Raw genomic sequence first — 24,526 nt, 5'->3', positions numbered from 1 at the left:
GACAGGCACAGTAACACAACTTCAGAGTTAAACAAATACAACACATCTTTGCATCATTAAACAAACGTTCCACAGCATAAACAAACGTAACACATCTTAAAATAATATTCTACAACATTCCAAGACATCAAGACTTGGGAAAGAAGCTTCCTGTGGAACATATTCATGAGTGGGGAAGATGGTCAGTCTCCTGAACTCCACAAGGTCAGGATGTGGAAGTTCCTTTGTGACTGTCCTCTTCCCCAGGCCTTCCCCGTGTGCCTCTTCAACACACCTGTTTACATTTCTATTTACCCTTCTAAATAAAACCCAAGTAAAGACTTCCAGTGAGTTCCATAAACAACTCTATTAAATGTATAGCCATGTCAGACACAAGTGCAGGTACCCAGGGACTCCATTAACTCAAGGCAATCCAGGTGTGGTTTGTGGCCTTTGTGGTGATTGTTGCTAAGTCTAGGTAGTCAGTGTCAAAATGAATTAATTGTAAAATATCAAAGAATATAGACCTACTTCATTATTTTTCACGTTTTATTGTGGTAAAATATACTAAACATAAAATTTAACCTTTTAACCATTTTTTTCTTTTTAAACATTACACTGAAACTTAACAATGTAGAAAACATATACAACATATGAATAAATTCCTAAGATTACATGAACTGAACACACACTCTTGTATCTAAGTTCTGGACCAAGAATTGAACAGTCCAGCATTTCATAAAAGAACAGGAACATATTGGGAAGGAGCATTTCTATGAAAGACACCTACACGAGAAATTACAATGGAGGGGAAGAGGCAGTGTTTCCCAGGGAGTGTGCACATGCTCTGTAACGTACCAATTCCAAGTTCAGGGACACTCAGAGGGACGCTCATGCCACTGCTAAAACGCTTTGGTGGACAGTAATTTGGGATGTGCTAGATTAAGGGCAGCCAAACAGGCTTACCCACTGAGGCTGGCTTTGAAAACTCAAACTCTAGGTCTGAGAGGAATGAAGAAAAGAGAATTTGCCCACTTCTTTTTCAGTATGGTAAAAAATAAATCAGTAAAATTTATCATTTTAACCCTTTTAAGAGGAGAAGTGCGGTTCATTAATGTCCGCAATGTTATGCAGTCATCTTCATTATCCATTTCTAGAACTTGCTCACCCCAAACAGAAACTCTGCACACATTACACAACAAGCCCCAGCCCCTCCCCAGTCCCAGTCCCCCTTTCTCTTTTCTGCCTGGAAGAACCTGCTTCCTGCAGGCACCCCGTGCAGGCCAGTCTCCCAGCACTGACTTCTGTGGTAGGTTCACGTCAGGAGAATACGTTTCCCAAGGCACATCTGTGCTGCATGTGTCACAGTGCAGTCTTGTCGTGAGAGGATAACTCCACTGCTGAGAACACCACACTGCTTCACGCAATTGCCAGCGGACGGACATCCGAGTTGTTCCCGCTTTTCTTTCAACTTCGACTTTGGCGTACAAGTGTCTGCACTGCACCATCTCCTCACACCATCCTCAGGTATTTCTGTTTTATAACCATGGGAGATACTTTACAGTTTATAGATCAAATAGAAATAACAATAACATACATTGACAAAAACTCAAGGCTTTATTATAAGCATTAATAACTATTCATACTAAAGAACCAGGAATAAAGAAATAAAAAAAAAACTGGAATGTAATCAACATTACTTGGACATAGATAAGCATATAGGAATATTTTGTTAATTATTAGACTAGAAAAATATAAATGATGGGATTATATCAATATTTTGTACTTAATCTTCCTGAATGTACTTTCAGTACTAAATACACAGACAGTGCATACAACAATTTAAAGATAATGCCTTCTTTGGACAGTGCTGGGATCAAACCCAGGGCCTCATGCATGCTAGGCAAGTACTCTACCATTCAGAGACAACACTAGCCTTAAAATTATGCCTTTTTTTTAAAAAGCAAACAAAACATGCACATCTTTGGTTACTCTGCACTAGTTCAGAGGTCAGCGTGACATTAGTGCTTTACGCCCACGTTCTTGACAGACTGGCTGCTGGACGACCGGTCGCGTTCCTTAGTAATTTCCATCTCAATTTTCGCTTTGATTTTCTCCCAGTCTATTTGGAGCTACAACAGAAGGGAAAGGAGAGTCGTGCTTACATCTTATGTTTCATTGAATCCAAAGTAACCCAGAGTAAACAAAACAGAATATACGGCTTCCGAAACAGAGAGAGAGAAGGTATAACGAGAAGTTAATGGGAAGCAATGCTGAAAACGCACGAGCTACCTAGGATCAGGAGAGCGCCTCCAGAGCACGGGAAGACTCGCGCTGTGATTCAGAAGACCCCCATTCTGTGCAGCTCTTTACAAAGTGCATGGAAACAGTTCACAGCACCACAGGATTCTGCACTAGAACTTAGGAACAACGTAAAGAAGCCACTCAAGCAACTGGGCAGGGCAGCACCTAGGCTGCAAGGAAAGACAAGGGAAGGTTGTTCCACGAATGGCTCCACCGCAACCACTCATACAGTGAGAGGAGGGGCAGTCGCCAACTGATGAAAAGCCATCAGAGGAGCAGAGGACAGGCCTGGGAGACACCTGAGAGCCAGAAAGGATTTCCATCTGTTGGCTTTTCTTTTATCTATGAGCGGGCAAGACTACCTGGCCTAGACCTGTCCTTTCCAAAGCTCCTAAGACTGGATGTTAGCAAAGGACTCCTCTGCCCAAGTTCTACAAGCAAGTTCTTTGGGAATATTTATTTCTTCATGGATTTTTTATTCATTTAGGAATCTACTGTTAAACAAATCTGGAGAACACTTATTTAGGAATGGATGTCCTCTGAGGCAAAACATGGGAAAAACTGGGTCCTAGACTAAGCTTAAACTATGAAATAGAGCCAGAGCGCTAAGACTTGGTCAGAAATGAAGAGGCTTTTACCTCCACATAGGGTAACAGCATGAAATTAGACCAAAGCAGTTGCTGTTGCCCAAGAAGATTCAGCTGAAGAAACTGGAGATTAGCTTGACCTTAATAGAACCGCATACCTATTTTATGCTAGGAGTTGATTGGCCCATTCGGTTCTTTCGTGTTCCAACATGCTATGTCTAAATTTCCAATAAGTAATTTGTTGACATTTTGATGACCTTAAAAATAATTGTCCATATTTATCTATAATATATCAGATGGACTGGTTAATAATTAATAGAATTTCTTTTAGCCTAGAAGATAACCGTCTGTGCTAAGAATCCAATGGCCGCCTTCTGAAAAGCAGAACAGATATTAGATTATTGGAAGGCTGACTTCCAATCAGGCCACAACTCGGGATTTTTAAATGGCAATGCACACATTTTCTGAAGACCAACTTAGGTGACTGCCTCTGCCTTCTCCCCGCCTTAGGTTGGCTTAGGTTTGCTCTCTAGTCGGTCTCAGCACAGCTACTCCACGGCCCGGGCCTGCAGCAGGCCGTCTGTCACTGGCCGCGACGTCATTAGCTACTTGTTGAGATGCACATGAGTGCACTGTGCACTGGGGGGGGGGGGTCTCCTGCAGAAGCCAACGGACTCATCTCACTTGGCACTTATCCAGTTTAGGTCTGTGTTCTATGGATAATTTCACCCTAAATAAGAATATTTTTACAGTATGTTTAAGGTAAAGGTGCTTGTTTTCGGACAGTTTCAAGTGACTTCTACATTAAAAGCCATACTTTCTACTATAGGGAGTGTCAAACTATTTGGACCCTCTTATTTTGATCCCTAGTCAATTGTCAGTCACATTAAAGCATTTGAAACTCCATATCTAACAGCTCTGTCCAGTTCCCCGCTAGCCTACTCTTAAGTAGAGATTGGCTGCCTAACTTAACAGAGAATAAAATGCCAATCAGGCATGAATTCACGTGTCTTCATCCTCATAAACTGACCTATACTTGCCCTCACCCCATCTGCATTCCTTCTGCCCCAGGCTCTCTCGTCCCACGGGTCTCTGAGCCCGTTTCTCTTGACTCCTCTAGGACACTGCCTTCGGTAATCACAGACTCAAATCTTCTTTGGCTTTCTGCCTTTCTTAATTCTGTCTCTGAGCGCTTCCAGCTCAGTCTTCTCACTCAGGACTCCCGTTCTCTCTTCAGAGCACTGCAATACGACTGCCCATCAGCCACCCTTCAGAAAATGTCATTTAATGTGGAGCCGGGGATCAGGCCCAACACCTCACACATGCTAGGGAAGGGCTCTATTACTGAACCATATCCTTGGTGGGCCTAGAAACTTCACTAAAACACTATCTGCTGTCTTTAGTTCTTATCCTGTATGTCCTCTCTGTTCAATAAACATTTAACATTTGTTTATGTTAAGCCTTGTCCTAAGTACAGGGTTCAATAAAGGATTAAAATTTTTTTGTTTTTTTTTTTGTTTTTTTAAAAAAACTACCTGCATAGAGTGATAAAAAAGACAGATCATGGTGAAAGAGACAGATAATAAACAATTTTTTAAAATGTGTATGTCACACATGGTAAGGGTTTTTTGAATGCAGGGGAGACTGAGTGTGAGGCGCAAAGCAGGAAGGTACATGGCCATCTAATGGATTGATGATTTCCTGGTGTTTTCAAATGTAGCAGTCAGAGAAGCTGATGGCCCTGAAAACTGACACTAAGGCTTGGAGATGAATTAACAGCGGACGGATGGGAAGGAAGGGGCCTTGCCATGGGAGCCTTCTTGGGACCTTGTTTACGACCGCCACTAACATCTCTCCTATCACAGTGCACCCTGCCTCTCTCCAGTTTCTGTCCCTTCCAAATGCCCCTCCCGCAGCCACCTCAGAGAACGTCAGAACGTGCAAATTCTCCCCAGCTCTCCTATTCACAGTGGTACAGATTCAGGGAGCAAAGGGCAGATAAACGAGAGAAACAAGCCAGTTTATCAGTGTGTGCAGTGACGTGGCTCAGGGAACTGCTGAAAGGTAACTCAAAGCAGTGGCTTAAAACTCTGGTTAATATAGTGTCTCATAACAAGAGACTGTAAGGAAATGATAAGACAAAGAATTGCAGTTTTTAGATTCCAGAGATGGGAAGCCAAGGAAAGGCAACAAAATGGGGACAAACCAATGGAGCGAGGACTGGAAATTCCTCTTTCTGGTGCCATCTCTGAGCTGATTCTATGTTGTCTCCAGAAGGCTGGAGAGGTAGCTCAGCAGCTAAGAGAGCTTTCTGCACTGGCAAGAATTAGAGTTCAGTTCCCAGCACCCACATCACGTGACTACAGTAACTCACAACTGCAGCTCCAGGGGTTCCATTGCCCTCTTTTGGGTTCCACAAGCACCTGTATACACAAGCACACACACACACACACACCACTACCACCACCACCACCACCATCATCATCATAAAATAAATAATAATAAAATAATAATAAAATCTTTTTTAAAAAGAGTTGTCTTCAGTGCAGCAGAATTTTGGTCCTTCTATCCTGTGCTCTGGTGTAATGGGCAGAGAACAAAACTCTTCCTCATGCTGTTAATGACACATATCTATGCAGTTCTTCGTTCTGAAATAGAATATATAGCTACAATTTTGGTAAAACATATAAATATGGATAATAGATTATGACTAGACTATAAACCCAAATGATACCAGGCAATCAGCAAGTAGATGTTAGCCATGTAAGTTATTTTCCTAGGGTCAACTTTTATATCAATACTCAGAAAAAAAATTCTTTTCGAGACAGGGTTTCTCTGTGTAACAACCCTGGCTGTCCTGGAACTAGCTCTTGTAGACCAGGCTGGCCTCGAACTCACAGAGATTCACCTGTCTCTGCCTTCCAAGTGTTGGGATTAAAGGCATGTGCCACCACTGCCTGCCAATACTCAGAAATTTTAAAATCACATTTTTTTCTTTTAAAAATACTGTTTTGTTACTTTGTTGCTGTTCTTGTTAACTTTCAAAATGGCATCTGTGAGGAAGAAAAGCAGAAGACTAGAACACCAAAGGGAATCAAAGTAACCTGTCAGACAGTTTAAGGAGAGAAACAGGGAGAAACCCTTGCTGCTCTGGCTGAGCTATCACACACAACTGAGGTATTGTGCTTTAGCAACTGCTAAATTACATAATTTACATAAATTACATAGGCAAAAAAAAAAAAAGAAAAGAAAAGAAGGATGCTAAGTTTTTGCTATTTGAGCTGGAGATGGCTCAGTGGCACCTGATGCTCTTGCAGAAGGTGTAAGTTTGGTTCCTAGCACCCATGCAGGGCCTCTCACAACTGCCTGGAACGCCAGCTCCAGGGAATCTGAAGCCCTCTTCCTTCCTCTGCAGGCACTGCACTCATGAGCACAAACTCACACATTGACACATAACTTAAAATAAAAATATTTTATAAATAAATTAAGATTTCACTAAAGGAAGGGCTGTATTTTATATGTTTTCTCAAATGGGGGAAACAAATTTAAAAGCTAGCTTTCTTCCTAGACATCTGTATTATTTATCTAAAAATATCAAATAACATACAACCTCAAGACAAATTATAAAAAGCTGATGTGAGTTGAAAATAAAGGCTAAAGCATCTAGAAAAAAACCAAAACCACTGGGACTGATGACTTATGCTTATAATCCCAGCCTTCAGGAAGTTGAGGCAACTTCCTGAACTTGAGAACTTGAGAAGTTGAGAACTTCAGGAAGTTGATGGCAATTTAGATGCCATCTTGAGCTAGATAGTGAGCTTCAAGACTACAGCTTAGACTACAAAGTAAGATTCTGTTAACAAACAGTCAAGAGCCTAAAAAAGAGACTAAATCATAATAGTCACAAAATAAAATGACAATGTCACAGAGAAAAGTAACGCATTTAGATAGAGTATGAATCACACGGCTTTGTCATAAGATGAGAGTTTTATATAAAGCATAGATACTATTATAAGACACGGTGCAATACTTACACCTTCTGCATACTGCAAATATCGTTTATTAGTTTCCTGTTTACCAAATGTCTCCAAAAACTTTTGACGATAAGCAAGAACTGTATCAACATGAGTTTTGTATTTCACAGCCAACTCCAGTGCCCTATAATGAGAAATTACACAGATTATTAATACCACCGTCTAAACAACAGAGTTTTGAAACTGGAGGTAGGAATGACTGCTCTGCTTACCCCACAGTCTGAAAAGCCATCTTCTGCCTTAGCCATCTGTGTATCTTTTCAAAGCCCAGGTCAGACGGCTACTCTTGTGCAAACACAACATAGAAATGCTCTGTGTCGTTGCTGCAGACTACTATGTCAGCACTACTTATGAGGTGTGATCCTAGGCCCTAACTAGCTTATACAGTCTCCATCTCCTTTGCTGAGTACTGCAGAGTACATGTATGTAAAACAGTAATATTTTGGTAAATCATAAAAAGTAAATACCCGATATTTTTATGAATCTACAATAAGCTTATGGAATAAAAAAGTGATATTACTATATCAAAATTAAAATAATATAAAATAGAAAATTAATACTAAAACCAGTACGACAAATGTTATTACTATTTGAATCTTGGAAAATGCCATGCTACGGTGGCAAGGTGTCTAAGCAGGTATAGGAACTTGCCACCAAGCCCAATGACCTGAGTTTAATTCATAGGACCCACATGATGGAAAAACAACTTCCCCAAGTTGCCTTCTGACTTCCACCTATGTACATGTGCACAAAACAATCAATCAATTAATTAATTTTTAAAAACTTAAAGAAAATGTTAAGAAGTCATTGAAATTTTATAGTTTAACCAATGTATCTATACAATTTTAAGGAAAGCCTTTATTTAAATTGTAAAAGAATTACTAAAAACAGTAGCTTCACACCAAAGAGACATATTTAGCCCGGTGATAACCAGCAAGGAGGTGAACAGATTGTCTCAGCCCAGGATTCCATGTCAGTTTGACTAGGGCCTCAGCCTCGTCAAAGTCAAGAGAAGCCAAGTGCAGCATGTGTCTTTCCACAGTTAAGTCTGGTTTTCAGGCATGGGTAACATCACCGAAGTATTCAAAAGGGCATCAATGCTTGAGCTCTCGTGTGTTCTCCTACATGACATGATCAGGACAACTATGGTTGATCTGATACAACTATTATGGATGTTTTATTTTAGATAAAACAGGACATTACTATTTTATAACTTCTAACTCTTCAGTATTAGCCAAACTAAATAATATCTTTAGAAAGAATTTGGGGGGCCAGAAAGATGACTTAGCCATAAAAATCTGACAACCTGTATTTCAACCAAGATAAAGATGAAGAGAGAGAACCAACTTCACAAACCGGTCCTCTAACCTCCATGTTTGCACTGTGGTATGTGTACTCTCCCACCTTTCTCTCCCTCTCCCTCTCTCTCTTCCTTTCTCCCTCCCATACACATTTACTCTAAACTCTTAAATTTTTCAAGTATTTTGGATAATAGTGTGTGTTTTGACAATTGGTAGGCAATTGAAGGAGCTATCAAAGGCAATATAAAAATATGAATGTAACTCAGTAATACCACAAATAGGAATGCCAAGATGATGAAACATGATTTCTTATAAAACAGATCAACATACGTTATATATTACTGTAGTGGTTTGAATGAGAATGGCCCCATAGGTTCACAGATCTTGAATGCTTGGTCAACAGGAACTGGCACTATTGAAAGGATGGGGGGATGGCCTTGTTGAAGTGGGTGTGGTCTTGTTGGAGGAAGTGTCACTGGGGATGGGTTTTGAGGTTTCAAGAGTCCAAGCCAGGCCCAGTGGCTCACTCTTCCTGCTGCCCGTGGGTCTGGATGTAGAATTCTCAACTATCTCCCCTGCACCATGTCTGCCTGAGTGCCAGCACATCCCCCACGATGATGAAATGGACTAACGGAAACTGAAAGCAAGACCCTTTTAGTGTTGTCTTTTATAGGCGCTGCTCTGGTCAGCGTCTCCTCACAGCACTAGGAGATCGACTGTCAATGGACACCCAGAGTTCTCCCGTTTTTTGCAACTTTAAGTCTTTCAGAGAAAAATGAGCCAAGCAGATGGGGACTGAAGTGAAGAACAAAAGACAACAATTAAGTAACAGAGGCTCTATGATGAGCAGTGATAATCAAGGTGCCTTGTTCCTTCTAGAGCTCTATTTACCCCAGCCTCGGAGCCTGTGGGCTGTGTGTCCCTGGAGACTCTGGTGAGTCACACTACTGGCTCTGACAGTAGTGATGGGTTGGGACATCTTACCTGCAACAGTGAAAGCAGGCATACATTGGGAGCTGTTCTGTACTGGGGCTTTTCAAAAATTCTAAGGAAGTAATTTGGTATGCAAACATCAATACATTTAGTCATGCAGAAAAGACAATATAATGTCTAATTGGGTATTCTGAGATTAGGTTCTGAGTATTATCTACATTCCTGTCATTATTATAATAATAAAACATGCATTAATTATTTGAAGAGTAATGGCTAAAAGATTTACATATGTGCTATTTTAAGTAATATCTAAATGCATACACACTGGGTAAAAAATGATTCTCTACCACATTTAGGAGGGAACTTATTTCAAATTATATAAGGGTTTTGGGAACAGTGTGTCTCTAGTTTTAAAATGGTTTGGCAACCAAACAAATGTGACATTAGATTCTAGGGCTGGAATAAGTCCATGTATTTTAAATAGGAAGAAGTTATATAAAAAGATATGATAACTTCTAAATAAGATCTTTTCCATAACTTGAACAAATCAAAAGCACTTTATATAACTGGCAGACAATTAGAAATTATTCTATTAACACTTATACACAGATCAATGTGGTTACCTGGAACATTCATTTTTTCCTCTCCTAACTTCAGTTTCTCAGAGAACATTAACACTCAGTGTCCAAAGCAGACACCAAACAACTAAGCTGCCTACCCACAAGTCTTTGGGCTCTGTATTCTACTAAGGTGCAGGCAACCTCTGAATTCAGGTTATGAAAAACAGATGCACAACTAGTAAGAGCATGCTTCTCAAGCAGAGTAACACTCGAATGAATGAAAACCTATCCCATTCTAGATGGTTTCAACAGAGGTAGAGTTCAGGGACCTCAAAAGCAATCTAATACACCACCCAACACTTCTATCATTCAAGAATTAAGAGATCTAGCAGTGAGCATCAACACTTGCTGATACCTGAAAACTACAGATGACCCAGACATTGTGGAAATACACATATCACCAGTATTTAGTCTCCCTCTTCCTATCACCCAAATAAACTTAAATTTCTAAGTTTAAGGTTCTAGATTCATGACCAATTTGTAGCTAATTCGGAGACAGCCCCCAAAATGATATAATCAACAATGTCGAGATGATGGGAAATTTTGAAGGTTTGATTTCTGCAATGTGGAAATTATAAGCAAACACAGAAAGAAACAAAACCTATCTAAGAATGCATCAACTACTCACAACATAGCAGTCTTTTCTGGGTCTCCATTCAAACCATGAAACACTTATTAGAGGGCCCTAGGGAATGTGCGAGCATTTGATTATTGTTAACTTAATTATCACCATGCACACACCCAGACATTCATGATGCTGAATTAGAACAAACTTAAGTCTTAACATAGCAGGGCTTGAAAAGTACCTCTCAAGTGTGAGCAGCTGCGTGGTGGGCTGGGCCAGACCACCAGGAGAAGAGTGAGTAGCAGCACAGCGGGAGGCCAGCCCAGGCTGCAGAGAGAACCATGAGCAGCAGTGTGGGGGCCACCAACAGCTGTGGCCTCCAGAAATAATCTGACCCCTGGAGCCTGAGCCCTGCCAACGCCAGAAGGAACGACCATTTGAGCCTTGGGCCGGTAGGCGCCTGGAGAAACAATCACCAAAGGCTCTCCTCTGCCTACACCTGAAGGGGCACTTAACAGAGCCCGAGCCCCCAACTACATCCGCTGGAGGAAAAGGGACTCCTGAAACACAGGTTCCAAGTGTTCCAACTGGAGGGAGAGATAGGCAGACAACAGCGCAAGAATATAGAGAGCAACACGGTGCCACCAGAAACTCGTGGTTCTACACCAGCAAGACCTGAGCATCCCAAAGCAGATGAAGCAGAAGAATGACCTTAAAAATAACTTCATGAAGCTGATTGAGGCTCTTAAAGAGGATTTGAAAAATTCCCTTAAAGAAATGGAGGAAAGGACAAACAAAAAATTGGAAGAAATCAATGAATCCCTTAAATATAACCAAGAAAAAGCAATCAAACAGGCAAAAGAAATGGTTCAAGACTGAGTAATCTACCCAAACTTAGGGGACACAATGAAAGCAGTGCTAAGAGAAAAATTCATAGTACTAAATGCCTACATAAAGAAGCTGGAAAATCCCACACCAGCAAATTAACAGAACACCTGAAAGCCCAGGAACAAAAAGAAGCAAACTCATCCAGAAAGTCCAGACAACAGGAATAATCAAACTGAGAGCTGAAATCAACAAAACAGTAAACAATACAAAGAACTTTAAATCTCCGAAGAAAGAAGTGGAAGAAAACACCAGAAAATGGAAAGATCTCCCATGCTCTTGGGTAGGTAGAATTAACAAGTAAAAATGACAATCTTATCAAAAACAATCTACAGATTCAATGCAATACCAATCAAAACCCTAGTACAATTATTCACAGACCTCGAAAAAATACTCAACTTCATAAAGAAAAACAAAAAACCCAAGATAGCCCCCCCCCCCCAAAAAAAAGCCTATGCAATAAAGGAACTTCTGGAGGCATCACCATCCCTGACTTCAAACTTTTCTATATAGAGCTACAATAATCAAAACAGTTTGATATTGGTGTAAAAACAGATAGGAGGGCTAATGAATCAAATCAAAGACCCATATATCATCCCACACACCTATGAACACCTGATTTTTGACAAAGAAGCTAAAATTATAAAATGGAAAAAAAAATATCTTCAACAAATGGTGCTGGTATGGCTGGATAGCAACATGTAGATGGATACAAATAGATCGAATCTATCACCATGCACAAAACTCAAGTTCAGATGGATCAAAGACCCCAACAGAAAATCAACAACGCTGAACCTCATAGATGAGAAAGTGAGAAGTAGCCTCAAGTGCACTGGCACAGAAGACCACTTCCTAAATATAATTCCAATAGTAAAGACACTGAGAGCAGCAATTAATAAATAGTACCTCCTGAAACTGAGAAGCTTCTTGCTCTTTAGCAAAGGACATGGCCAACAAGACAAAACGGCAGCCTACAAAATGGGAATAGATCTTCACCAACCCCACATCTGACAGAGGACTGATCTCCAAAATATACAAAGAACTCAAGAAACTGGACACCAAAATACCAAATAATCAAATTTTAAAAATAGGGTACAGACCTTTTAAACAGAGAACTCTCAACAGGAATTTCAAATAGCTGAAAGACACTTAAGGAAATGCTCAACATCTTTTTTTTTTCTTTTTTCTTTTTGTTTTGCTTTTTTTTTTTTTTGGTTTTTCGAGACAGGGTTTCTCTGCAGCTTTTTTTTTTAGAGCCTGTCCTGGAACTAGCTCTTGTAGACCAGGTGGGCCTCGAACTCACAGAGATCCGCCTGCCTCTGCCTCCCGAGTGCTGGGATTAAAGGCGTGCGCCACCACCGCCCGGCAATGCTCAACATCTTTAGTCATTGAGAAATGCAAATCAAAACAACTCCGAGATAACATCTTAAACCTGTCAGAATGGCCCCAAGATCAAAAACTGATATAACTGATGATCACTTATGCTGGAGAGGATGTGGAATAGGGGAACACTCCTCCAATGCTGGTGGGAGTGCAAATTGGACAGCCATTTTGGAAATATGATGATTTCTCAGAAAATTAGGAATCAATCTATCTCAAGACCCAGCAATACCACTTTTGGGCATATACCCAAAGGATGTTCAATCATATCACAAGGACATTTGCTCAAATATGGTCATAGAAGCATTATTTATAATAGCCAGAACCCAGAAACAACCTAGATGCCCTCAACTGAAGAATGGATAAAGAAAATGTGGTACATTTACACAATAGAGTACTACTCAGTAATACAAAATAATACATCTTGAAATTTGCAGGCAAATGGATGGAACTAGAAAAAAACATATTCAGTGAAGTAACCCAGACCCAGAAAAACAAATATAATGTTCTCACTCATAAGTGGCTTTTAGACATAAAGCAAAGAATAACCAACCTACAGTCCACAACCCCAGAGAACCTAGACAACAAAGAAGACCCTAAGAGAGATGTACATAGATATGCCTAGGAAGGAAAAAAAAGACAAAATCTGAATAAATTGGGAGCATGGGGAACAAGAGGGAGGGAGAAGGAAGGAAAGAAGGTAGAGGAGTGGGGGGAAAACGTATAGCTCAATTAAAATAAAATCCAAAAAATACTTATTAGGTAACAGAGAAATAAGAACACTATAATTGCTGATAATTTTTAAGTATGATTGTGGCATTATGGCTTCCAAAATCTTTTAGAGATACACCTTTAAATACAGATAAAATGTGATAATTATAGTCTGTCTTAAAATAAATGTAAGAGAAGTTGGGTGTGGAGACAGCACAAACCCAATCAGTGTTGAAGCTGACTGATGGTATTCATCACACTATTTTTTGTGCTTTTCCATAACAAGGATTTTTTCAATTTCATCTTTTTGGTTCCTCCTGATGCATTTTGCTAAATACTCTTTTTCTTCCTTGCATATACTAGGCAAGTATTCTACAAATCAAGAGCTACTCCCAATTATTGTCGTGAGTATGTGTGTGTGTGTGTGTGTCAGAAGGTAATACTGGGTGTCATCCTCAATTGGTCTGCACTATACTTTTTTAAAAATGTTTTTTATAATTTGTTAAATTTGTTCTTTTACATTTTCAAACATGTATGAAATGCATTCTTATTATTCTCACCTTCCACTCCCTCCCTCCCTGTAACCCTCCTACAAATCTCTTTCCCACATTCATGTCTTTTTTTGTGTGTTTAGTGATGCACTAAGTTTAACCAGGGCCCTCTGTGTTACCATGAGTAGAGAATTACTTAATGACTGCCCATATCCCAGAATCTTCCAGTAATCTATATTATATTAATTGTGGCCATACCTGATTGCTGATATGGCCCGTTTTGAGCAAGTAACAAGAGCTGCTGTGAGTTCAAGATTACATACAGTGACGCTCATGCCCAGAAGTGAGCATTCAGAAGCAGCTCTCCCCATCTTCTGGCTCCCTCTTCTGAGACACTCACCAAGCCTTGGAGGGGATGTTAAACATCTCGCTAGGTCTGACCACTCGTCTGTCACTCTACCTTACTTCTTAAACACAGGGTTTCTCACTGAACATGGGGCTTGTAACAGCTAAGCTGGCCGGCCAGCAACCAAAGCATCCTTCTCCACCTCTCCAACATGGTTACAGGCATGCTGCTCCACCCGGTTTTTATGTGGGTACTTGGAATCCAAACTCAGGTCCTTACACGCTTGAGTGGCAAGCACTTGCCCAAGTGAGCTGTCTTCCTAACCACACTGAGTCCTTTCCTTAAGCCAACCCTAAAATGTGGGCACTCAGTAAAGCTGCACTCCCCTCTGCTCTCTCTGCAAATCAGATGTTCATCCTTAACCCATGGCCTCGTCCTCTACTGAATGACAACCCCTTCAAAGCTTAACCTCAAAGTCTGGGAATGCCCTTACTTTACACTTGTAATCCTACTCCCTTATAGGGCTTCATGACCTTGACAATGGCAATTTAAATAAAACAATTAAAATTTTTGTATAAGGGCTGGAGAGATGGCTCAGTGGCTAAGAGAACTTCCAGAGGTCCTGAGTTCAATTCCCAGTAACCAAAAGCTCACAATCATCTACAGTGGAATCTAATGCCCTCTTGTGGAATAAATGCATACATGCAAATAGAGCATTCATATACATAAAATAAATGAATCATTAAAAGAAGATTTTCATGCAGATAAAACCATTATGTCATACTTCCCACAAAACAAATAATACACCACAAAGTAGAGTTCAGGCCTGCACAATGCTCCACAAGAGTATGGGCTTTTTCTGCTGCTAAAAGTACACAAATAAATTTACACAATACCTAAGCATTTTTTAAACCATCATTTCATAATACACCTCAGCTACAGTGTTTGTGAGACCTTCCCAGTCCTAAGAAAAATCAGAAATATATATGAAGGGAAAAAAAGATATTTTAGAAAAGATTACTGTGTTTTACTTAGTTGTCAACTTGACACAACCTAGGATCACCCTGGAAGAGTTTTAATTGAGGAACTGTCTGCATTAAGTTGGCTGTGGGTATGTCTCTCAGGGGTTTTCTTAATTGTTACCTGGTAGGAAGACTGAGCCTGAATGTGTGTGGCACCATTTTATGGGCTGGTCCTGAAGTGCAGAAAGGCAAAGAAGCTGCCTGGGCACGAACAACAGCAAGCAAGCAAGCAAGCAACTTGTCTATTCTTGCTTTGCTCCTGTGCTTATAGATATAATAACAGAGCTTAAATTTTCCTTCACTTCCCCAAAATGATTAGCTGTAACTTGGAAATGTAAGCCAAATAAACCCTCTTTTCTAAACACACACACATCACTTTCTCCACTGTTGTTTCTTGGAGGGCCGCTGTGAGCTTGAAGTAAAAATATTCTATCCAGCAAGACCACCTCAACTGCTCCCTTACCAATAAAAATTGGTTAAAATAATATCTTAAATACCAGTTTTCCATATTTTTCACAGAATTCTTTTTTTAAATATTTATTTATTATGTATACAATATTCTGTCTGTGTGTACGCCTACAGGCCAGAAGAGGGCACCAGACCCCATTACAGATGGTTGTGAGCCACCATGGTTGCTGGGAATTGGACTTTTGGAAGAGCAAGCAGTGCTCGTAACCTCTGAGCCATCTCTCCAGCCCCCTTTTCACAGAATTCTAATGGCGTATAATGTTCTATTAGTTATTTAACATAGTTCAATAATATTACTCATAACCTATCTCTTTCCAAACTAATTAGCTTATAATTTAAATGGGTTATTCATTCTTCCAGAACCAACATTTTTACTGATCTTCTATATACTATACAATAGTAACAAACTCATGTAAATAAAGCACAAAGACAGATCAGCTGAATTATATAGATGGTTATAGCATGAGAGTATAAACAAATCATAGCATATTTATCACAAAATTGGCAAAATACATTTTGTTGCTTCTATTCACAGGAAATGTGAAGATGGAATAACTATAGAGTTTATAGTCTAAGAGAGTTATTGCTGTGGGAGAATGCTCTTGTACACTCTAAAGATTTGTCATTCATATTGGTTTAATAAAATGCTGATTGGCCAGTAGCCAGGCAGGAAGTATAGGTGGGTGACCAGACTAGGAGAATTCTGGGAAGAGGAAAGGCAGAGACATAGTCACCACCCAGATGCAGAGGAAGCAGGATGAGAATGCTTTATTGAGAAAAGGTACCAAGCAACGTGGCTAAACACAGATAAGAATTATGGGTTAATTTAAGTTGTAAGAGCTAGTTAGCAATAAGTCTGAGCAATAGGTCAAACAGTTTATAATCAATATAAGCTTCTGTGTTTCTTTGGGATTGAACGGCTGCAGCACTGGTTAGGAAAAAAACTTCTTTCAAGTTATAAATCACTGAAGTTAAAAAATACATGGGAATTTGACCTACAATGGTGTCCTGCCTATGATATATTCTAACGACAATGGTGGCACAAAACTTGTTGGGAGTAGCCAACTAATAACTGATTTGACTTAAGGCCCATTCCATGAAATGTAACCTATACCCAACACTGCTTAGGTGACCTGGAACTATAGGATAAATAGCCCAGGCACCTAGAATAAAAAAAACAAATAATACTGGTCTAAAAAAAGAAAAGAATGGCACAATGATAAGATGACTTCTAGTGGTATTCTTCTATACTTAGGCCAGTGCCTTGTCCAGCCGTCCTCAGAGAGGCTTCCTCTTGCGGCAGATGGAAACAAACACAGGGCCCACAGTCAGACATTAGGGAGAAAGTTAGAAACCTTGGAACACTCAGCCCTAAATGGGATGTCTCCATCAAATCCCTTCTCATAGCTCCAGGAAATCCACAGAAGAGGAGGCAGGAAGAGTGTAAGAGCCAGGGGGGATGGAGGACACTAAGAAAATAAGACCCTCTAAATAACATGAGCAAGGCTGAGACTGAGACTGAGGCAGCACACACAGGGTCTGCACGAGTCTGTACCAGGTCCTCTGCGTATGTTATGGCTTCCAGTTCAGTGTTTTATGGAAGTCGTGAGTGTGAGAATGAGTGGGTCTCGGTTCCTGTGCCTTCTCGGGCTCTGTTTATCTTTGCCAGTTCTAGTACTTAGTTTTTGTTTGATCTTACTATATTTTACTTTGTTATATTTTAATATTATCTCACAGAAGTCTGTTCTTTTCTAATGAGAGACAGTAACAAAGTGGCTCCAGATAGGAGGGCAGGTGGTGGAAACTGGGAGGAGCAGAGGGAGGGGAAACTAATCAGGATATATTATGTGAGAAAATGACCTTTTCAATAAAAGGAATATGTGTGGGGTGTTTTGAGCCCAGGGAAGACAAGTCTGTAAAAGACACTCTAGACATGTGAAAGTATGTTTCATGATACAGTAATTTCTGGGTCACACAGTCATGTCCACTGTGAGATGCGTACCTAAGGGAGTGATAGGAGGCACTTGGTGCATTACAAGAGCAGCTGGCACTCTCAGCTGGAGTGAAGGCTGCCTCTGAGCACTCCCTACTATAAACCTTTCTTCCTTCCTCTCAGCACACTACCCCTCCAGCCCTTAGTTCTCCCTCTCTGAATCTTCTTGCTTCAACTGCTCCCTTAGCCTCTGAGCTCTCAGTCTCCAGTCTACTTCCCAACTTAGAGTTCAAGTCCTCAGCTGATTATACTACCCAGCTCATAATACACCTTTCAAAGTCAACCTCCCTCCCAAATCTATTAATAGTATCACTTCCCCAGCACTAAAATTATACATTTGGGAGGCATCATAAGACTCTTTTCTTCCTCAGACGAAGCATTAATTTCCACAAATGACATTTTCCAGGCTGGAAAATGTTAAGCTCCTCCAGACAGAATACTCACAAATATAAAATGATCGCATTCTTTTTGTAGCATATGAAAACAATCAAATAGACCTGAAACTATAATTATCTAAGTTGCAGACAGAAGAACACATGAAGGTCAAAAGGGTCTTGGAACTGCGGAAGGGTTCTTATTACCTTTCCCAGTTATAGAGATCAATGTTGATCTGGACTGCTTGATAAACGAGGCCAGCCTGGAGAAGGAGTGTCTCAGCCTCCTGTATGTTCCCGCTAAACATCAGTATGTGGGCCATTTTTGACTCTTTAGATGGAAGATCTTTTATAGCATTGATGTATCGAACTTTATCAATCTTAAAAAGAGAAACATACTGTAAGTCAGTAATAGTATGAATTTAATAAATTACGTTTTAAATCTAGAAAAACTCACGAGCATGTACATAAACGTGATTTACTTACTTCACCAATTGCCGCATAGGCTATTTCCGCAGTAATCATATCTCGATTAGCAACTGCCATGGCCGCTAGGCAAGCCCACATGCTTTGCTCCTACAGTGAAATATGAGAGTAGGTATCTTATGTAGGTGGCCAAACTACCCATGAAGCAGTGGTCTGAATTCTAATGGTGATACAACTGAGTAGTTAATTTACCAATAAAAGAATTACAAAACATGGCATTGAAAAAAAACTAAAAATAAAAAGTTTTATAGAAGCCAGACATGGTATCACTTTTAATCTCAGCACTTGTGAGGCAGAAGTAGTATGCAGGTCTCTGGGAGTTCAAGGCCAGTCTGGCCTGAGCAGCAAGTTCAAGGCAGGCAAAATTCACTCTGGGTCTCTACTTAAAAACATTATCATCAGACAGAGAACTTTTGAACAAAATTCTCTAAACCTTTTTCTTTCTAGTCACTAAGGATTTCTTTTCTACTTTATAACTCAAGATGGTGAGCTGAAGAAGTGACAGGACTATACCTTAGAGGGAATAAGAGGGGTAGTGAGGGTCTCGCAGGACGCAACAACTAAGCCACTGTGAGGAAAACATCTATTCTAAGGACTGTTACCTGACAGTCAATAAAAAGGGCTGTGTCCAAGCATGTTTAGAAGATACGAGATACAACCAAGTTTGGAAATGTTGATCTTTGTCAAAGATTCTTTGTTTGGTTGGTCTTTTTCAAGACAAGTTTTCTCTGTGTAAACCTGACTGCCCTGGAACTTGGTCTGTAGACCACGCTGGCCTCAGACCCAGAGATTGGCCTGTGTCTGCCTCAGGAATGCTGGGATTAAAGGTGAGGCACTTATAAGATAAAGATTCTTCCTTAGCTATAAAAAGGGTATCAGAGGGGGCTGGAGAGATGGCTCAGTGGTTAAGAGCATTGCCTGCTCTTCCAAAGGTCCTGAGTTCAATTCCCAGCAACCACATGGTAGCTCACAACCATCTGTAATGAGGTCTGGTGCCCTCTTCTGGCCTGCAGACATACACACAGACAGAGTATTGTATACATAATAAATAAAATAAAATAAAAAAAAAAAGGGTATCAGAGGAAGCCAAGAAGCATACAACCCAGCTTCTACTCAGGGAGAGGGGAACTCAGGAAAGAGTCGCAGAATGGCTCCACGTGCCATGTGGAGCAAGGACCCATCTAATTACAGCTTCTTCAAAGACAAGGCAACGTCACTCCTCTGTAATGCACAAGCTGTTCGAGTGTCTAACAGAAGATATGGTCCTGCTCACTGGGCTCTCAACTCTGCATTGCTATTAGGACTCATCTTTCAAAAGAAACTAAAGCAGAACATATCCACAGCATGCCCGATACCTTAACAAAGCGGCAGAGCCTCACAGCGTCTTCCCATTTTGAGCTGCTCACGTACTCGTGGAGGATGGCAGGGTACGGGGAAATGCTCACGTGCACCAGGGAGCCATCGGCTCTTCGTATAGTCACCTGATTTCCGACAAAGCTCACTATATGGGGGTTTTTACTGTATTCGCTGTTGGAAACAAACAAAGGAAAACTTAAAGCTATGTTCTGCACAATTTAACATGTATTAAATTTGGAAAATAACTCTCATATACAATCTTCAAAATTCACCCCACCCATTTAACTCCAAACAGAATGTATATTCAAATAAATATTTCAATATAACATATAGATGATAGAAATACACTTGAAGAAAAATACACCAACGATTTAAAGTGGCAAAAGTTATTCCATATTCATGTACTCCCCTAATAGCACTGGCAGCAAGCTTTGGTGACTGGATCCCTGTGGTAAAGGATTGGTCCCCTGTGGAGTGTGATAGAGGTGGAGCCCAGGGATGTGCTCAGGGGGAAGGACACTCCTAGGACTCAGCTCCTTCCATTCCCCTGCTTTCCAGCCTTGAAGGAGCAGCTCTGCCCCATCCTCAATCTTGCCATGAGCACTCTATTGCCGTAGGCCTGAAAGCTATGGGGCCTCTTGATCAAGGACTAGAACCTCTGAAATGCTGCCCTAAATATCTACTTCTTTTTCTAAGGTGCCTGTCTCAAAGACTGTTCTAGTAACATAAAGCTGACTAATGCATCTCTTTCCTTAAATCTGAAGATAAATTATGAAAACAAATAATTTAGCTGTTGGTTTTGAAAATATTTAAAGGGAAGATGGAAAAAAATTAAGGTGATTTCCAAAACTACTGTCTCAAAGTAAAAACAGATGAACTTGGGGTTGGAGAAACGGTTCAGTCATTAGGAGCACGGCTGCTCTCCCAGAGGACCCGGGTTCAGTTCCTGGCATTCAGAGCAGCTCACAGCTGTCTGTAGCTCCAGTTCCCAGGGACCTGACACCTTCACACCAATGCACATAAAATAAAGTTAAATAAGCTATTTTTAAAAAACCAGATGAACTTAAAGTAAGGAGATGGATATCTTTTCATGAATTCAGGAATACTTTATGTTGTTTTTCTGAGACAGAATCCTGCTGTGTAGCCCTGTCCGGCCTATGCTCACTCTGTAGACCAGGCTGGTCTAGAACTCACAGAGATCCTCCTGCCTCTGCCTCCTAAGTTCTAGGATCAAAGGCATGCACCACCATATCTAGTTACTTTATAAATACCTTTTAAAATAAACTTTTGTTTTGGTGCTTTTCTGGTGTTATTACAGTTTGTGAACTTAAACACTAAAAATAAACTCAAAACAGATTTGAAAAGCAAAGTAAAGCTGAGACTTAAGAAATCTAACTTGCTGCTTTTGTGGAGAATAAGAAATTTTCTCTTGAGAATGTAGGAGCAATTTTCCTGATACATATAGTTTTATTATTTTTATTGATTTTTAATATCTCTGGGGAGGGCAGTGGGATCAGGATATATCCTGGGTGCATGAACTGGCTTTTTGAAGTCCACTCCCTATGGTAGGATACCTTGCTCAGCCTTGATACAGGGCAAAGGTCCTACCTCAGCTTGGTATACCAGACTTTGCTGACTCCCCAAGGGAGGCCTTACCTCCTCTGAGTGGGTGTGTGGTAGGACAGGGGTAGGTGGGGAGGGGGGCAGAAGAAGGGGAGGTAGGAAGAACTGGGGCAAGTAAGTAAAATTTTTAAATTTCTTAAATAAAAAAAGCAAACAAAAAAGAAAAAAAGATTTTGACGTGGAATTCCCCTCTGCATGCTATGAACATATTATATTAATATTGGTTAATAAAGAAGCTATTTTGACTTACGGCAAGGTAGAATATAGGTAGGTGGGAAAACTAAACTGAATGCAGGGAGAAAGAAGGCAGAGTCAGGCAGGTGCCATGTAGCTGCTGAAGGAGAAAGATGCCAGAACCTTACTTGTAGGCCACATCCTTATGGCGATACACAGATAAATAGAAATGGGTTAATTTAAGATATAAGAGCTAACTAAGAATATGCTTAAACTGTTGGCCAAACAGTGTTGTAATTAACATCGTTTCTGTGTGATTATTCGGGTCTGGGCAGCTGGGAAACATAAGCAGTCTCAATTTACAGATTTTCAACAACTGTCATTTAATCTACCTTCAACATCACCCCCATATTCAGCTGAGGAGACTGCAGGGTGAAGAGCACTAGATCACACAAAGGGCCTCACCTGAGCTACCACTAGACAAGACTGAGCTTGAAAACTATACTCGTTTATAAAAGATGAACAAGTAGTTCATATTTTATTTTCAAGTTGAGTCCCTCACTTAAATCTTAATAAACCAGCTTTAGCTGAACAATTTATTCAGCTGAATCTGGTTAAACTTTTAAAATACACCCAGAAAAACGCATGGCAATTAGAGCTTCATTTACAACCCAGAATCCGGAGCTACTCGTTACCTCGCATCTCTTTCATACAATGTTTTAGGCAGGATGTCTTTGTCCACATAAATGGTATTAGGGTAATACCACACCGTGAATCGAGTATCTTGAAGTCCACAAAGGATATTGCACGTATCACACCATGCCAACGTATGCACCATGGTTCCTTAATTCAAAAAGAACAGTCATGATCCATTAGTGTCAACAAATATTGGAATCTATCTTTAAAAGCAACTGGCAAACAAGATCCTAATTAGTGTAATGGGTATAGCTCTACTTTCTGCCTGTGTAACAGTGAACAGATACAAAAACTCAGACAAATGAAAATCCTCGAATGTTCTACCGAGAACCGTCTGCCTTTAATCAACTAGTGTTTCCATGCTGATTTAGTCACAGAACTAAGATTTGCTATTAAAATCGAGTTACTAAGCAGTGAAGAAATGCAGACAAAAATGCATACATTTGTTCTACTATAAAGGCAGTTAGCACATGATAGTCTAAGAAAACTAACAATAATTAAAATCTTATGTGCATAGGAATTACTTTACCAAGTTTAATAATCTGTTCTTCTTTCCCAAATCGTTTCACTGAGGTAATGTAGAGGTCTCTATTTTTATCAATGAAAGCAATTTTTCTGTCATTGGTAAGTCCTTTTTGATCCAGAGCAATTTCTGAGATTTCATTCTAAAATTTCAAAAAGTATGTAGTAAGTATTGAATTCATTTTAGTGCTTGACATATGATCGTTTAAATTAATTATCAGTACATCTCTGTTTTTAAAGATCAATTAAACCAATTGTGGTGGCAAATGCCTATACTCCTAGTACTCAGGAGCCAGAGGCAGAGGATTATGAATTTGAGGCCAGCCAGGGCTACAGTGCGAGATACAGTATTGAGCAGAAAATAAAACATAACAAAACAACAATAAACAAATCAATTAAATGTCAATTACCTCCTTGAAATAATAAAACGTCCCTATTAAATTATTTTTTAAGCCCAGGGAACACAGATTTAAGGAAAAGTAAGAAATAACTCCCAAGAATGGGCCGGGTTCCCAGAAAGGAACACCCTTTGGTAATTTTAAGTTGGTAATGACTACTAACTCAAGAGCAGCGCTGAAGTGTAGTTACACTGCTGGTGACCCAGGGAAGGGCTCCTCCAGCTACCACAAAGTAACATCCGCAGACTCTGACCATCGCCCTCTGCTCTGTCCTCACAGACAAGTCGCAGTATCACGTGAGCTCTACCTTAATTAAAAGGTTTCCTATAAAATTTATCCGAAGTAGACCGCCTCACACTTATATTTTAAAGATTTGTTAAGTAAACTTTAGAAATACATGGGAATACCTCATGTTTCTAGAACATTAAAATTTACAGGGTTTTTTTTCATGTGCTTTCCTGTGAAACAGAAAATGTGATGTAGACATTATTCTTCCCAAATGAGACCCATTGTTATTCAGTTATTTGGGAGGGGAGAGGGGATAGTCACAAAAAGCTAATAACAAGTACGTCCAGAACTTATATCTCAGACTTCTAACTTCAAGAGCTTTGTGTTTCTACAATAATAGAATATTTCTGAAATATTGAATCAATCTATTATATTAGCTAGTGAGATGAAGTTTCTTAAAACTCAAAACTCTTTAGTATGGTCCATTTCAGTTCAATCTTTGAGTGATTTGTATGCTGTCTATTGTGTCTGAGCACTTTGATAAGAAATATGGATTTAACAAGCATCATAATTATACCATCAATCATTATATCTAGGTTTATATACATAACACCTTCTAAAGTAAAAAACACACATATACCTTTATTCAAATTGGTGGACCAGTCATTCTACTTCATAATATATATTTAAAAGGCAGCCCCTCTGGAATTTGATTCATATTTTAAAGAAGAAAACAATTCTTGCTTCATGGTTCTTTGTTGTTGTTTTAAGACAGGGTTTCTCTGTTTAGCTCTGGCTGTCCTGGAACTCACTTTGTAGACCAGGCTGGTCTCAAACTCACAGAGATCCACCTGTATCTGCCTCCCGAGTGCTGGGACGAAAGGTGTGTGCCCCCACTGCCCAGCTTTGCTTCATGAATATTAAAGCACTTGTTAAGTACTATGATCCTAGTATTTTAAAAATAGAAATATTTCAAATAATTATCTTTACAAATAAAGAAGAGAGATAATTCAGTTGTTCAGAATGCTCGCTGTATAATCATGAGGACCA

General features: G+C 39.9%; 1 protein-coding gene across 3 annotated transcripts in view; it reads right to left on the bottom strand.

Moving 5' to 3' along the window:
* Positions 1-514: 514 nt before the first annotated feature.
* Positions 515-24,526, bottom strand: part of Ift80 (intraflagellar transport 80) — an 81,140-nt gene continuing 57,128 nt past the window's right edge. For all 3 annotated transcript variants that reach the window (XM_038347739.2, XM_038347740.2, XM_038347741.2), the window contains 7 exons: positions 22,858-22,993; positions 22,328-22,475; positions 19,835-20,006; positions 18,480-18,569; positions 18,201-18,373; positions 6,905-7,028; positions 515-2,111 (listed from right to left, as the gene is read on the bottom strand). In XM_038347739.2, the coding sequence (XP_038203667.1) occupies positions 2,001-2,111; positions 6,905-7,028; positions 18,201-18,373; positions 18,480-18,569; positions 19,835-20,006; positions 22,328-22,475; positions 22,858-22,993 (954 nt within the window). In that variant the 3' untranslated portion in view covers positions 515-2,000. The remainder of the gene's footprint in view (positions 2,112-6,904; positions 7,029-18,200; positions 18,374-18,479; positions 18,570-19,834; positions 20,007-22,327; positions 22,476-22,857; positions 22,994-24,526) is intronic.

This window comes from Arvicola amphibius, chromosome 11 (genome assembly GCF_903992535.2).
Source record: "Arvicola amphibius chromosome 11, mArvAmp1.2, whole genome shotgun sequence".
Classification (NCBI taxonomy): domain Eukaryota; kingdom Metazoa; phylum Chordata; class Mammalia; order Rodentia; family Cricetidae; genus Arvicola; species Arvicola amphibius.
The sequence above is the reverse complement of the archived record's forward strand: the minus strand, read 5'-3'. Positions and strand labels throughout refer to the sequence as shown.